General features: G+C 49.4%; 2 protein-coding genes across 2 annotated transcripts in view; one reads left to right on the top strand and one right to left on the bottom strand.

Moving 5' to 3' along the window:
* LOC141729585 (uncharacterized) overlaps window positions 1-14371 on the bottom strand; it is a 413938-nt gene that overhangs the window by 396106 nt on the left and 3461 nt on the right.
* On the top strand, window positions 6545-7468 carry LOC141729604 (olfactory receptor 14J1-like). The gene has a single exon (XM_074544308.1). It carries the CDS (start codon window positions 6545-6547, stop codon window positions 7466-7468), a length of 924 nt encoding a protein of 307 aa, XP_074400409.1.

The following is a 14371-nucleotide window of genomic DNA, read 5'->3' as shown; positions in this document are numbered from 1 at the left end:
CTTTTATTGTCCAAAAGCCGATCACAGTCTGGGGTCGAGATCTTTTGGCACAATGGGGTGCGAAGATCGAAGTGGATTTTTAGTAGGGGTCACTGCAGCACTCCCCACACTGAAACTGACATGGAAAACCAATAAACCAGTTTGGGTGGATCAGTGGCCCCTTGAGCGGAAAAAGTTGAGTGCTTTGAGAAACCTGGTCCGAGAACAATTGCAGGCGGGACACATCAAGCCAACAGACAGCCCTTGGAATTCTCCAGTGTTTGTCATCAAGAAAAAACTATCGGGCAAATAGAGATTGCTACACGATCTCAAGAAGATCAACGACGTCATAGAAGACATGGGACCGCTTCAATTGAGACTTCCATCTGTCTCAATGATTCCCAGAGATTAGCAGCTTGTAGTCATTGACCTCAAAGATTGTTTTTTCAGTATCCCACTTCATCCAGATGACGCTCCGAGATTTACCTTTTCAGTTCCGAGTATCAACAAGGAAACGACTCTGCAGCGGTACCATTGGGTCGTTCTTCCACAAGGTCTGAAAAACTCTCCGACGATCTGCCAATGGTACGTGGCACGAGCTTTAGCACCAGCACGGAAGAAATTTCCAAAAGTAAAGATCATTCATTATATGGATGATTTGCTCATTGCAGCATCAACACAACGGGAGCTGCAAGAAGCTCGTGACTGTGTGATCGCAGAGGTGCAGAAGGCAAGTCTAGAAATCAGCATTTCAAAGATTCAAGAAGTTGCACCTTGGAAATATCTAAGGTGGAAAATTTCAGAAAGAACAATAAAGCCTCAAAAGGTGAAGATCAACACCAACATCACCAATCTGCACGATTTGCAACAGCTTCTGGGAGAAATCAACTAGATGAGGCCAGTTTTGAGAATCACAAACAGCGACATCCCAGCGTTGCTCGATCTCTTGAGAAGAGACACAGACATTCGGTCTCCCAGGACACTCACGCAAGAAGCAAAGAAAGAATTGGAGAAAGTTGCAGACGCGATACAGAAAAGGCAAACACATCGATTTGTTCCAACGTTGCCTTTTCAGTTGGCAGTGCTGGAGAAGAAAACACAGTTCCATGGTTTGATCTTCCAATGGGACGAGTCGCAAAAAGACTCTTTGATAATCATAGAGTGGATTTTCCTACCACACAGGCCCGCAAAAACAATTCTTACAGATTTGGAGATGGCAGCACAGATCATCATAAAAGCGAGAACAAAGTTGCTGACGATAGCAAGAAGAGAATTTTCAACCATCAGGTTACCCTTGAAACAAGACTATTTCGAGTGGGCGATGCAACAATCGAAAGACCTGTTAATCGCATTGTTAGCGTTCCCAGGAACTTGCACAATCCACTTTCCGCAACACAAGATACTGCAATCGCAAATATGTTATAAAACAAAACCAAGAATAAGTGAAGAACCTTTAGACAAGATCACAGTGTTCACAGATGGCTCAGGGAAGACACACAAGTCGGTGATCACGTGGAGAGACTCAATGACAGGGGATTGGGAATCTGATGTGAGGAAGGTTCAGAGCTCTCCACAAATAGTGGAGTTGGCAGCTGTTGTCCGAGCATTTCAGTTGTTCAAACAACCTCTCAATCTGGTGACAGACTCCGCATATGTTGCGGGTGTGGTCAAGAGATTAGAAAGTTCGCTCTTGAAAGAAGTCAGTAATAGGGTTTTATACTCCTATCTGACGAGCTTGAAGGCACTGCTAGAGAGCAGAGAAAGAGAGTATTTTATCACACACATCAGAGCGCACACGACACTTCCGAGATTTCTAGCGGAGGGAAATGCTCGAGCGGACAGGTTGACAATGCCCATTTCGCAAACACTGCCGGACATTTTTGAGCAAGCAAGGTTAAGTCATGCGTTTTTTCATCAGAATGCGCAAGCGCTGATGGAGTCCTTTCGTCTCACAAAGACTCAGGCGAGAGAGATCATTAGTGCTTGTCCAGACTGTCAGTTTGTGCAGCCACCTTCTTCCACCGAAGCTATCAATCCGCGGGGGCTGCAAAGTCTTCAGTTGTGGCAAGCTGATGTCACGAAATATCCATCTTTTGGGAGGCTCAAAAATGTTCATGTTTCTGTAGATACATTCTCAAGTGCAGTCTTTGCTTCAGCACATGCAGGAGAAACAGCAGACCATGCTTGCCGACATTTTCTGCAAGCATTTGCAGCATTAGGTGTGCCTCAAGAGATAAAAACAGATAACGGTCCAACATACACAGGCAGGGTGCTTGACAAATTCCTGAAAAAATGGGGTGTCAGACACACGTTCGGTATTCCACATTCACCCACAGGTCAAGCGATCATTGAAAGAACACATCACACCCTGAAATCCCTTCTGGACAGACAGAGAAGGGGTGAACCAGAGGCAACACCTCACATGAAATTAAATAAGGCACTGTATGTGTTGAATTTCCTAAATAGCTCATCCTCAGAACCTAATCCACCAATCGTGAGACACTTTCTAAATAGCACACAGGCAAAGCTAAGGGAAAACCCCTTGGTTTTGATCAAGAACCCAGAAACAGGACAAATAGAGGGTCCTTTCAGACTAATCACTTGGGGCAAGGGTTTCGCTTGTATCCCCACAGATCGAGGTCTAAAGTGAGTGTCAGCGCGGCACGTGAAGCCATTCCAGACGCGAAAACCTGAGAACGCTGATCCGAGAAACAAAGAGACGAGTACTCAGACAGAAGTCGAGACTCAGGCCAGAAAGAGCGATCCCGAAAAAAAATAAAAAGAAACTAAGGACTTTGAAGATTTTTGTATAAAAGTGTAATAATGAGTATCATGGTGCTTATGTGCATCATTCTTTCATTCTTTGCAGCAAGTAAGAGAGAAGATTTACCTGTAAATCAGCCAAGGCAAAATCTATGAGAGACTTTAGCTCAAGCAGCAAATCTAGATAGTATTTGCCTGACACATTCGAGGCCAGTAAAACCATTTTCTGCATGCATAGTTAGATTGCCAGTAGACGAATGGCCAGTTCCAAAGCATTCCGCAGTTAACATTTCGCAAGTCATTGAAAATCCTGTGAAAGAGTGGTGTGCTTAGACACATCTACTTCCTGTAGCTTCTACAGAACCTCAGGAATTAGAGATTTTTGAGTCCGTGACAATGAGATTCTGCATGCAGTTTGAGATTCCAGAGGCCACGAAGGCAAAAACTATCGATTTGACTCCCAATCATGAGTTTTATAAGAATGCATCGGCTTGGTGCAAATATACAAAAAGAACTGCCAAAAGATCAATCCAAGTCCCAGTGCAATTGCCACAGGGTTTGTTTTTAATTTGCGGAGACAGAATTTAGCACAGCATTCCTGCTAATGCCACGAGAAGTCCATGCAGCATTGGAGAAATTTCAATGCTGTCGCCTGATTTGAACATGTTAAGAGAGAAAAGGCGCAGAAGAAAAAGATCAATCCAAAATTATGCGACAGATTGCAATAACGAAGTATTTTCTTGAGATAAGAAAACAACATTGCTACGGCAATTTTCTCACCTCAAACAGCATCAGGGGTGGCTTTAACTCAGATCGACCACATGAGTTGCTAGTTGAGCAAACATGCACGGTCTGTGTCTGTCCCATTAGATGACATGTTAAAAGACGTTAGTGGTATAAGACAGGCGACTCTTCAAAACAGAGCTGCAATCGATTATCTATTGCTCGCCCATGGACATGGGTGTGAAGAGTTTGAAGAGATGTGCTGCATGAATCTCTCAGATCACTCAAAATCAATTCATGAAAGTATTAGAAACATAAAAGACAGCGTAAATAAGCTTAGCGAGATCACGAGATCATGGATTGATCAGCTGGCAGATTTCTTTGACGTTTCTCCTATTTAGAGAAGAATCTTAAAGATAAGGTTTTATGTTTTAATAGTCCTACTAGTCCTCATGATTGTCGTCCCGTGCATTTTTGTGTGTCTGAAGCGCGCCATGAATCGAGTAATAAAAGAAGTTTTCTTAGTGCAAACAGAAGGGGGAGATGTGAGATCTCAGGATTTGAGTCCTGGCATGCCGAGCCCCCGAGACCATCCTTGGGGGGCCCGAGAGTCCTGGAATGTTGCCAGAAGTGTCTAGTGGCAGGACTTTGACCCTACACGGGAGACGACACCTTTATGAAAATAAGAGAGCCTCACCGGAGTGAAGAGTGGAAAGATTAGCTAATTAGAGAGTAAGAAACAGAGTTTAAGATTTATGTACAGGAGAGTTTAGAAGAGCAAGATGGAGGAATTAGGGTGTGTCCTGCCCTCCTTCTTCTTCCTCCTCTCCTCCATCTTCTTTAGCCACGGTAGCATTTTTAGATTAGTTATTACTAAGAGTACACCGAGTTATAAGAATAAATGGTATTGAGGAAAAATGATAAATATTGTATACGTAACTAAGAGTATAAAGATACGTAGCGGTCCGTGGGACAGCACAGTGTGCCCATGGCTGACTGCTGAGCAGATCTTTGTTAAGCTGAAAGAACATTTTTTAGATAAACAATTAATAAACATAAAACCAGAAAAAAAAACTGAAGCCTCTTCTCGTCCTTCGATACGCAGGCTGCTCAAAGCCACCCCCGGGCCTTTCAAGCCCCTCAAACAGCCGAGATAAACCAGACAGAGTACCTCAAAGTATTAATGAGCACCACTAAGTTTCAGTACTAAGCTCTCAAGGGACTCGTTAAAGCAGATAATTGGGGCCATGATTGCACAAACCTCTCACAGAGTCTGTATCAAAAGGAAAACACCAAGTACCCTAAAATAACTGAAGCACCTTGAAGTATTAATGAGCCCCACTGAGTGTTGTTACTGACAAAGCCTCTCCAGGGACTAATTATAGCAGATAATTGGAGGCCATGATTGCACAAATCTCTCAGAGACTCCAACGCAAAGGCCAAACCCAAAGTTCTTTGAAAAACCTGCAGTCCTTGCAGGGAGCATGAAGGAGCCCCCAGGGCCATTCCTGACCAAGGCTCCCCAGGGACTCCTTCCTGCAGATCCTTGAGGCCACTGGGATGTGGGCTAAGGGGGGATGCTGAGGGCAGGACAAGGGGCTGACAGTGCCCAGCCTGGATGGGGCTGTGCCAGGAGGTCCCAGGGCTTCAGGACAAGGTGTCTCCTCACAGCCCTTGGTGGCACAGACCCTGCTGTGCCCCAGGGCACCAAGACTTGGCTTCTCTTTGTCCCCACCTGTCATCACTGCCTCCAGTTCTCTTCTCTGCCTAGGGCCTGGGGACACTTTCTCAGTTGTGTCCCTCAGTGGGACCCATTAAAAGTCCAAGAAACTTTGGAGCTGGATTCTGCCTTGGAGTTCTTGAGAGGTTTCTTCAGCTCCCTCTCAGGGGCTGATGTTCAGGGCCTGAGCACAAAGCCCCAGAGGCTCATTAAAGTCCTTGTGCTGTGTCTGTGCTGCTGAGCTGGGCTGGGCTCCTGGCACAGAGGCAGCTCCTGGTAACCATGAAGAGCTTCAAAAGCACATTTCTCTTGATGAGCAGCTCTTCTGCCAGCCCAGCAGGGCTGGGGCACTGCCTGCAGCCACCCCGGACACAGCACAGAGAGCTTCAATCAGTCATAGCTGGGAATGTGCTGAGAAGTGCCTGGGGCAGAATCACTGCCAGCCCTTGGCACAGAAATCTCTGGCTGCAGGACAATGCAGCTGCAGCTCCTGGAGTGATCTCCTAAAGCTGGAACATCCCAAAGCCTACAGACCCTGTGAGTACATTCTCTGATTGTCTCTTGGGCAGAGCAGCCAGGGGTGCCCAGGGCTGTCCTGCAGAGCAGGGTCCTGCAGCCCAGGGCACTGTGCTGGGGCAGGGACTCTGCTGCCTGCCAGGGACAGCTCTCAGCCAGCCCTGGCAGCTGCTCCCAGCACTGGGGGACAAGATGTGGGTGGGAGGAGACAGCTGGTAAGGCTTGGAAGTGTTCTCCTTGTGTGGTGAGGATGCTGCATTGTTCAGGACTGCTCCCAGCATGGCATTTAACTGCAGAACATTTCCAAGTGGTTTATACAGGGAGCACAGCAAGGCAGGGGCTTCATAAAAGGGAAAATCCTGCTTTTTTAATCTACTGCTCTGGGTTGCCTTGATGGGAAATTGCACATAGATATTCATCTCTCAGTTCAGGCTGAGGAAAAAAAAAAAATCTCTCAGATCTGTATAAAGCAGGCAAAGACAGAAATCAGCACAGGGCCCCTTAGAGGCAGCATCAGTGTCGCTTTTCCGACCTCCTCAGGGTTGCTCTGATGTTGCCATCAGAGCCTTCAGAGCTGAAGCTGCCCCTCGGCAGTGCCTGAGCTGGGAGGGGTCTGCAGGGCAGAGCTGAGCCCCCAGGGCTGGGCTGGGCTCTGGCAGCACTGGCAGGGCCCAGCCCTGGGCACAGGGAAGCAGCTGGCACGGACAGCTCCAGGCAGCAGAGCCCTGGGCAGGCAGTGGGGGAAAAGTGCCCCCAGGCTGTGCTGGGATATTTAAAGTCCTCTCCAAACTCAAGTGTTCCATGATCAATTTTTTTACAGATCCCAATGCCAAGGCACAGGAAATGTCCAACAGCAGCTCCATCAGCCATTTCCTCCTGCTGGCACTGGCAGACACGCAGCAGCTGCAGCTCCTGCACTTCTGCCTCTTGCTGGGCATCTCCCTGGCTGCCCTCCTGGGCAACGGCCTCATCATCAGCGCCGTAGCCTGCGGCCACCACCTGCACACGCCCATGTTCTTCTTCCTGCTCAACCTGGCCCTCAGCGACCTGGGCTCCATCTGCACCACTGTCCCCAAAGCCATGCACAATTCCCTCTGGGACACCAGGAACATCTCCTACACTGGATGTGCTGCTCAGGTCTTTCTGGTTTTCTTCTTTCTTGGATCAGAGTATTACCTCCTGACCATCATGTGCTATGACCGCTATGTGTCCATCTGCAAACCCCTGCACTACGGGACCCTCCTGGGCAGCAGAGCTTGTGCCCACATGGCAGCAGCTGCCTGGGCCAGTGCCTTTCTCACTGGTCTCGTGCACACGGCCAATGCATTTTCCCTGCCTCTGTGCCATGGCAATGCCTTGGGCCAGTTCTTCTGTGAGGTATCCCAGATCCTCAAGCTCACCTGTTCACACTCAAACCTCAGGGAATTTGGGCTCCTTGGGTTTTCAATCTGTTTGGAATTTGGTTGTTTTGTGTTCATTGTTTTCTCCTATGTGCAGATCTTCAGGGCTGTGCTGAGGATCCCCTCTGAACAGGGACGGCACAAAGCCTTTTCCACCTGCCTTCCTCACCTGGCCATGGTCTCTCTGTTCGTCAGCACAGCAGTGTTTGCCTACCTGAAGCCCCCCTCCATGTCCTCCCCATCCTTGGATCTGGCCCTGTCAGTTCTGTACTCGGTGGTGCCTCCAGTCCTGAACCCCCTCGTCTACAGCCTGAGGAACCAGGAGCTCAAGGCTGCAGTGTGGAGACTGATCACTGGATGGTTTTAGGAACATTAAACTGCTGGCCAATTTCTGCCAATCACTTCTACTAAAGGACATCTTTCATACTCCTTGTTGCTTTGGTTGTGGTTTGTTCTTTTTTTCCTTTGTATTAGTTTTTCATATTGTCAACAAAGAAATGTCATTGTTTTTGCCATTTCTCATTTTGTTTCTCTCCACCTTCCCTGTGGCCAGAGACTGTGTCAATGAGGGGCTGCACTCTTGGTGGCTTTAAAGGAACTAAAGGATCTCCCAGCCAATTTTTTTCCAGAGATGCCCTTATGTTCCCTACTCTGGAGTTGAAGCAGCAATGTCTGTGTGCAGAGCTGGGGGCAGATTAGTGTTGGCACAGCAGCTCTGCTCCTGCTGGCCACACCATCCCTGATCCAGGCCAGGAGCCATTGGCCTTCTTGGCCACCTGGGCACACTGCTGGCTCATTTCCAACCTGCTGTCCATCAGTCCCTGCAGGTCCCTTTCTGCCTGGCTGCTGTCCAGCCACTCTGTCCCCAGCCTGTAGCACTGCGGGGGTTGTTGTGGCCAAAGTGCAGGACCCGGCATTTGGACTTGTTAAACCTGACCGTATTGGATTCATCCCCTGGATCCACCTGTCCAAGTAACTGTGCAAAGCCCTCCTATGCTCCCACAGAATCCACACTCACACCCAGCTTGGTGCCATCTGCAATTTGTGAGTGGTGGACTTGATCCCCTCACCCAGATCATCAGTGAAGATATTAGACAGGACTGGGCCCACCACAGATCCCTGGGGGACACCACCAGTGCCTGGACACCAGCTGGGTGCAGCACCATCCCCACCACTCTCTGGGCCCAGCCTCCAGCCAGCTCTTAAATCTCCCAGCAGGAGGGAACTGCCCAAGACATGAGCTGCAGCTTTTCCAGGGAATGCTGTCAGAGACAATGTCAAAGGATTTGCTAAAGTCCAGGCACACAACATCCACAGCCTTTCCTGCATCCACAGGTGCGTCACCTGGTCATAAAAGGAGACCAGGTTGGTCAGGCAGGACCTGCCACCCCTAAATCCACGCGGGCTGGCTCTGACCCCTTGGCCATCCTGTGGGCACCCTGTGATGGCACTCAAGGTGATCTGTTCCATAACCTTGCCAGGCACCCAGGTCAGGCTGACAGGCCTGGAGGTCCCCAGCTCCTCCTTCCAGCCCTTCTTGGGGATGGGCTCACACTGGCACCTCCAGTGCTCTGGGACCTCCCCGCTGAGCCAGGACTGATGGTAAATGATGGAGCACAGCCTGGGGAGCTCATCTACAGCTCCCTCATCCCCCTGGGATGGATGTCATCTGATCCCATACACCTGTGAGCACCTGAGTGGCTCAGCAGGTCACTAACTGCTTCCTCCTGGATTACAGGGGCTGTTCTGCTCCCTGTGCCCATCTACAAGCTCAGGAGAACACTTGTCCTGAGGTAAACCTGTCCTAATATTGAAAATTGAGGCAAACAAGATGTTAAGTAGCTCAGCCTTTTCCTTATCTTCAGTTACTATATTCTCCATTGCATTCAATAAAGATTAGAGGTTCTTCTTCTCCATTCTTTTGCTATAATTTTTAAATAAAAACTCTTTTTTTTTCTTCACAGAAGCCACTAGATTGAATTCTAATGGAGCTTTAACCTCTCTAATCTTCTTTCTGTATAACCTAACGACATCATTAAACACTTCCTGAGCTGCTGGTCCTTTTTCTCCCTGAGTTCCCACAAAGGCTCCATGCCCTGCCAGGCCAGTAATTTTCCTCACCTGCTCATCTTTTGTCATACTGGGACAGGCTGCTCCTTCCCTCTTAAGATTACTTTCTTGAAATGTGTCCATCCTTCCTGGATCCCTTTGTTTTTAGAGATGTTTCCCGTAAAAAAATCAGTACCTGATTTAGTGCTGCCCAAATCAGAATCCTAAAAAGGCCAAAGTCTGCCCTTCCTAATTCCAGTATAGAAGTTTTGTTGCTGCCCCTCCTTCTTTCACAGAACATTGAAAACATGATTATTTCATGGTCACTGTGCCCCAGGCAGCCTCTGAGCCCCACATCTGCCACCAGCCCTTCTCTGTTTGTGAACAGCAGCAGAAAGAGCTTTCCTTGGCAGTGGGAGTGTTACCAAAAATTCTGTAAACCAGAAAATTCCTTAACACCAATGCAGCATTTGGATGCAGCATTCTTTATTCAGCTGGATGCACGGGGTACAGCTCCTTCCAAAGCTGTGCATGCTGAGTGCAGGAAAGTTTCTGTTTATATTTTGTATTTTGTACACATATTCATTTATTGTCCTGGACTAAACATATATATAATGATCATTTCCCCAAAATCATTAGCATATTTCCCCTAACCTTTTACATGTGTTCTTCTGTCATGGGGGTCTCTGTGGTGGTTCCTGGTGGTCACGGACCCCAATGTTCCAGTGGGCCTGGCGGAGCTGGCAGGATACTGAGGCTCCTGAACTTCCAGTTCCCCTTCTCACACAATGAGCATTGTTTGGTTACCATAGGCCTGGGGTTGTGGAGAACAAGCTCCAGGTGTGAGCTCACCTGATGGAGACAATTTATGATCTGGTAACATGAGGTAAGAGAGTGGGCTATGACATCACAGAGCAGGTTACGTGAGGTCATTGGGAACTATGACATCATAGACTGCATCTGTGACAACACAGAGCCAGCTGTGACATTACAGGGCAGAGGTCTGACATCCCAGAGCAGGCTGTGACATCCCAGAGGGGCTGTGTGACATCCCAGCAGGGCTGTGTCAGGTCACTGGGTTGGTCACTCTGCCCCAGCTCCCCATCACCGTTTCTCCCAACAGCTCCAATGCTGTCCATGCCCAGCAGGGTCCCTGGCCCCTGGGATCCCCCCGGCTCACCTGGAGCCACGGCCTCCACCAAAGGATGTTCCACAGGATCCACCCCAGAGCCTGACAGGGGACAAGGGGCTGGGCTGTGTGACCAGGACATCCAGGACTGGGATTATCCATGTCACTGTTGCCTGGGTTGGGTTCTCCAGGGCAGGAGAGATGTCTGGCAGCTGGAGCAGAGTCTGGGAAGGGCCTCCAAGGTGGGGCTGGAGCCCCTGGGCTGTGAGCAGAGGCTGAGGGAGCTGGGCTGGTCCAGCCTGGAGCAGGGAAGGCTGAGGGGCTCCTCATGCCAGCCTGGCAGTGCCAGCCAGGAGGGGATGGAGAACACAGAGCCAGGCTCTTCACAGGGGGCTGGGAGGAGACAAAAGCCAAAGGGTGGAAGGGGAAACAGAAGAGATCAGTCAGGACATGAGGAGATGGAATGAGTCAGGCTGCTTTCAGCATTTCCTCAACACCAAGGGCAGCCTGACCTCCCTTCTCCATCCACCACTGATAGATTTGCAAATCAGGAATTGTTTGAGCTTTTATGTCCTCAGTCCAGGACAAGAATCCTGATACAAGAACTTAATTGTGTTTATATCTATCACAGAACCACATTAGTCAAAAATTAATTTTAGCATGCAAATCAGTTGTGAACAGTGGACTCATCAGACATGCTGGGACATTGCACATAGCTCAGGGAAGAGTTTGTAATTGTGTGATTGTTATTTTAATGGTGTAATTTTTTTTAAGTTATATCCTGTTCAACTGTGTTCTGTTCAACTAGGTCCAGTGTGGGCTTGAGGGAGCTCAGATTTGCACAAGGCTGCTCTGAGTGCCAGCCTTGGATGGGGAAAATGGTGGGGTGGGGGTAGGGACAGAGTCTGATTGATTGTCAGCCATGAAAGGTCTTGATTTTCATACCCAGTCAAACTGCATGAGGAGGCACTTGGATTCAATGTCAATTGGAGATTGCACATTTCAATGAATTACTAGTAAAAAAAAAAATTACAGGACCTAAAAAAATATTTTCTTGCTGTTTTTTTAAATTCAGGGTATTCACATTGAATTGGCTTCTGAAATCTGACTAATTAACCACACATTTGATTTGAACACTTAAATCAAATTATTCCCAGAAGCTTAGCTTGTGTAGCTGTTCTGAATGTTAATGAGCCCTGGGACACTGAATTCCTGCACTGAAGAGCTGAAGGCTGAACAAGCCTCTGCAGCAGGAAAATTCAGCAGCAGCCTCCAAGGTGCTGAGGATGTCAGCAGCCCCCACTGAGGCCATCCCTGCCCAGAGACCGTGGGGGAATGGGCAAACAAGGAGAGCGTCCCTGGGACTGGGGCAGCACAACTCAGAGGCACCAGCGGCTCCAGCTGGGAAATGGAGTGTGGAATGGGGCTGGGAAAGCCCTGCCTGGGCTGTGCCAAGCAGAACACACAAGCCCTGACTTCCATCCAGTAGAAAACTCTGTCAAGGAGATATTTAAAAGGAATTACAATTGTTTCTGTATTCTGAATTGGACTCCCTGGAGAAACACTAATAAGAGATCCTCAAGAGCTCAAAACAACCAGTCTTTACAGGTAACTTTAGAAAGTCAGAGAATTTTTGGCAAAAGATTTAATATGACATTCAATCAACACAGAACACTTCTTAAAGCACTGACTTGGCCCATTCACCTTCAAAACCTCTAAGCTATTTGAATTTTACAGTATTCAAATAGAAGAAAAGGACAGAAAGAGAGAGAGGCAAAAAGGATACAGAGGAGCATACACAGAGGTACCAACTCCTGGATTCCAGCAGTGTTTAGATGGAAATTCCAAGAGGAGGTAGGGCCAAGATGTGTGCTTGCTTTGTGGTCAGCCTTCAATACCCTTTGGTCTCCGTGGGCCCTTCCCCCAGCTGGGACTGTGGGTCATTTGGTCCCTCAGGAGCTGGGCTGGGGCTGCAGAGGTGGCTGTGGAGCATTGCCTGTGCTGTGCCAGGGACTGGCAGCCACTGCTGGGCTGGCATAGAGGCTCTGGGGGAATTGGGGTTCCAGGGCAGGGCAGGGCTGGGGTTCCTGGGCAGGGGAGGGCTGGACCTGCCCCTTCCTCCCCTATTGGAATAAGATCCCAATATTACCAGGTAGATTGTGCCTGGGCTCGTCCGAGCCCTGCTCCTGGGCGAAAGGCGGCAACTGTGGTGTTTCACCTCAGAGACACTTTTGGCTGGCTGGATGGTGCAGCTGAGCGCCGAAACAAGTTCAGGCTTGTAGAAACTCAGTTTGCCTCAGGTGGGAAGGCTTCAGGCTAAGGTGAGGAGGAAAAGGAGACAGATTCTGCCAGAGGGTTAATATCAAGAGTTTATTCCATGGTCACAGACATCTGAATCTTAGGGAACAGCTCCAACAGAATCCCGACCGCATGGCCTGAGTGACTTTTTAAGCTCCGGGGGAAGGGGGAGGGAAGGGACAGGTGAGCCACCAACCAGGTGGGAGGGGCAGGGTCTCAGGGAACGATGACAACCAGACAGACCAATGACCTCTGGGCACAGGGGCATCTTTTGAACCTGACCAACCACACCATGGCCTTGCTGGAATGTTAAGACTGATTGACAGCCCAGCAGGGGGCGAGGGGGAAAGGGAAAGGGAAAGGGAAGGGGAAGGGGAAAGGGGAAGGGGAAGGGGAAGGGGAAGGGGAAGGGGAAGGGGAAGGGGAAGGGGAAGGGGAAGGGGAAGGGGAAGGGGAAGGGGAAGGGAAGTTTAAAACAGGAAATTGCCACACCTGGGAAGGGGCTGGGAAGTTTAAAACAGGAAATTGCAACACACTGCAACACTCCCCACATATGAAATGTCTTGAGCCAAGAAACTCCTCCACCCTTTCACAATAAGGAATACTGGAGGTGAAATCCCAATTCTGGCCATGGGCACCTAGATATGAAGGACAGTTCTTTTCCTTTGGAATGAAAGCCCTGGTTCTCAGTAAATTTCTGGTTTGATTGTTTGGATTCTGTTTGGTTTTGTTGTTGCTTTGTTTCCTTGTTGTGCCTGAAGTGTCCAGTCAGGAGCAGAGTGACTCTTGCCAAGGAACTTTGCGCTGCTGTGTCTTAATATTCAATCTGGTTTTTGCTGCTCCCTTGCGGGGGATTTTTTCAGTGCTCTCAAGGCATTGTTGGTAGCAGGGTGAAGGAGCCCTGGCCCAGGCTCTGGCCCTGGGGGACACAGGGACGCTGCCGGGGGGTCCCTGTCCCCCTGTGCCACCCCCAGGGCCCCGGCCCCCAGCCCCGTGTCAGGCTCTGGGGTCGATCTCGTGGAACATCCTCTGGGGGAGGCTGCCGGGCCGGGGGCGGTGGGACCCGGGGGGACAGGGGACCCCGCTGTGCACTAGCAGGGTTGGACTGCTCTGGGGGGGAACTGTGAGGGGGGCCGGGGCAGAGTGACCTCCCCAGGGACCTCAAACAGCCCCTGTGATTTCACACAGCCCCCTGTGATGTCACACAGCCCCTGTGATGTCACACAGCCCCTGGCTGCCCCACCTGGCTGGGCCCTTCCTTTGCTCACAGCTCTGCCTCCTGCCTGCCTCTGCCTGCCCACACAGAGCCTTGGGCTGCTCCAGGCTCCTGCTGGGGACGTGCTGCACCACAGCCCTGCCCTGCCAGGGAAATTCCTTTCTTCTGGTATTGAGTGTGGGCCTCTCCAGCTGCCCTTGCTGCCATTATTTCCTTCTCATGCTTATATCCTCCAGGAAGAAAAGCTCCAGTCTGACATCACCATTCAATTCCTCCCAGGCTATTCCCTTTCAGTCCTCAGTCTCTACTCCACTGACCACAGAGGCTGCAGCCTCTCCCTGCTGGTTTTGTGATGAGGCCTCCAAATCCCATTCTGGGAGATTTTTGAGTCCTCTCCAAGGTCTGTGAAAAGGGAAAAATAGCATTCCAGGTTATTTTCAACTAAATCATACAGTGACAGAAAACAGGTCAGTATCTTTAAATTGAATGGGGACAAATAAACATTTGTTAGAAGGAGGAAATCATTTACAATTAAGAAAGTGGCAGGAAACTGCAGCTGTTTTTCCAGAGAAGTGGAT

The sequence above is a fragment of the Zonotrichia albicollis genome, chromosome 7 (genome assembly GCF_047830755.1).
Source record: "Zonotrichia albicollis isolate bZonAlb1 chromosome 7, bZonAlb1.hap1, whole genome shotgun sequence".
NCBI classification, from domain to species: domain Eukaryota; kingdom Metazoa; phylum Chordata; class Aves; order Passeriformes; family Passerellidae; genus Zonotrichia; species Zonotrichia albicollis.
Note: the sequence above shows the minus strand (reverse complement) of the source record. Positions and strands in the feature narration are given on the sequence as shown.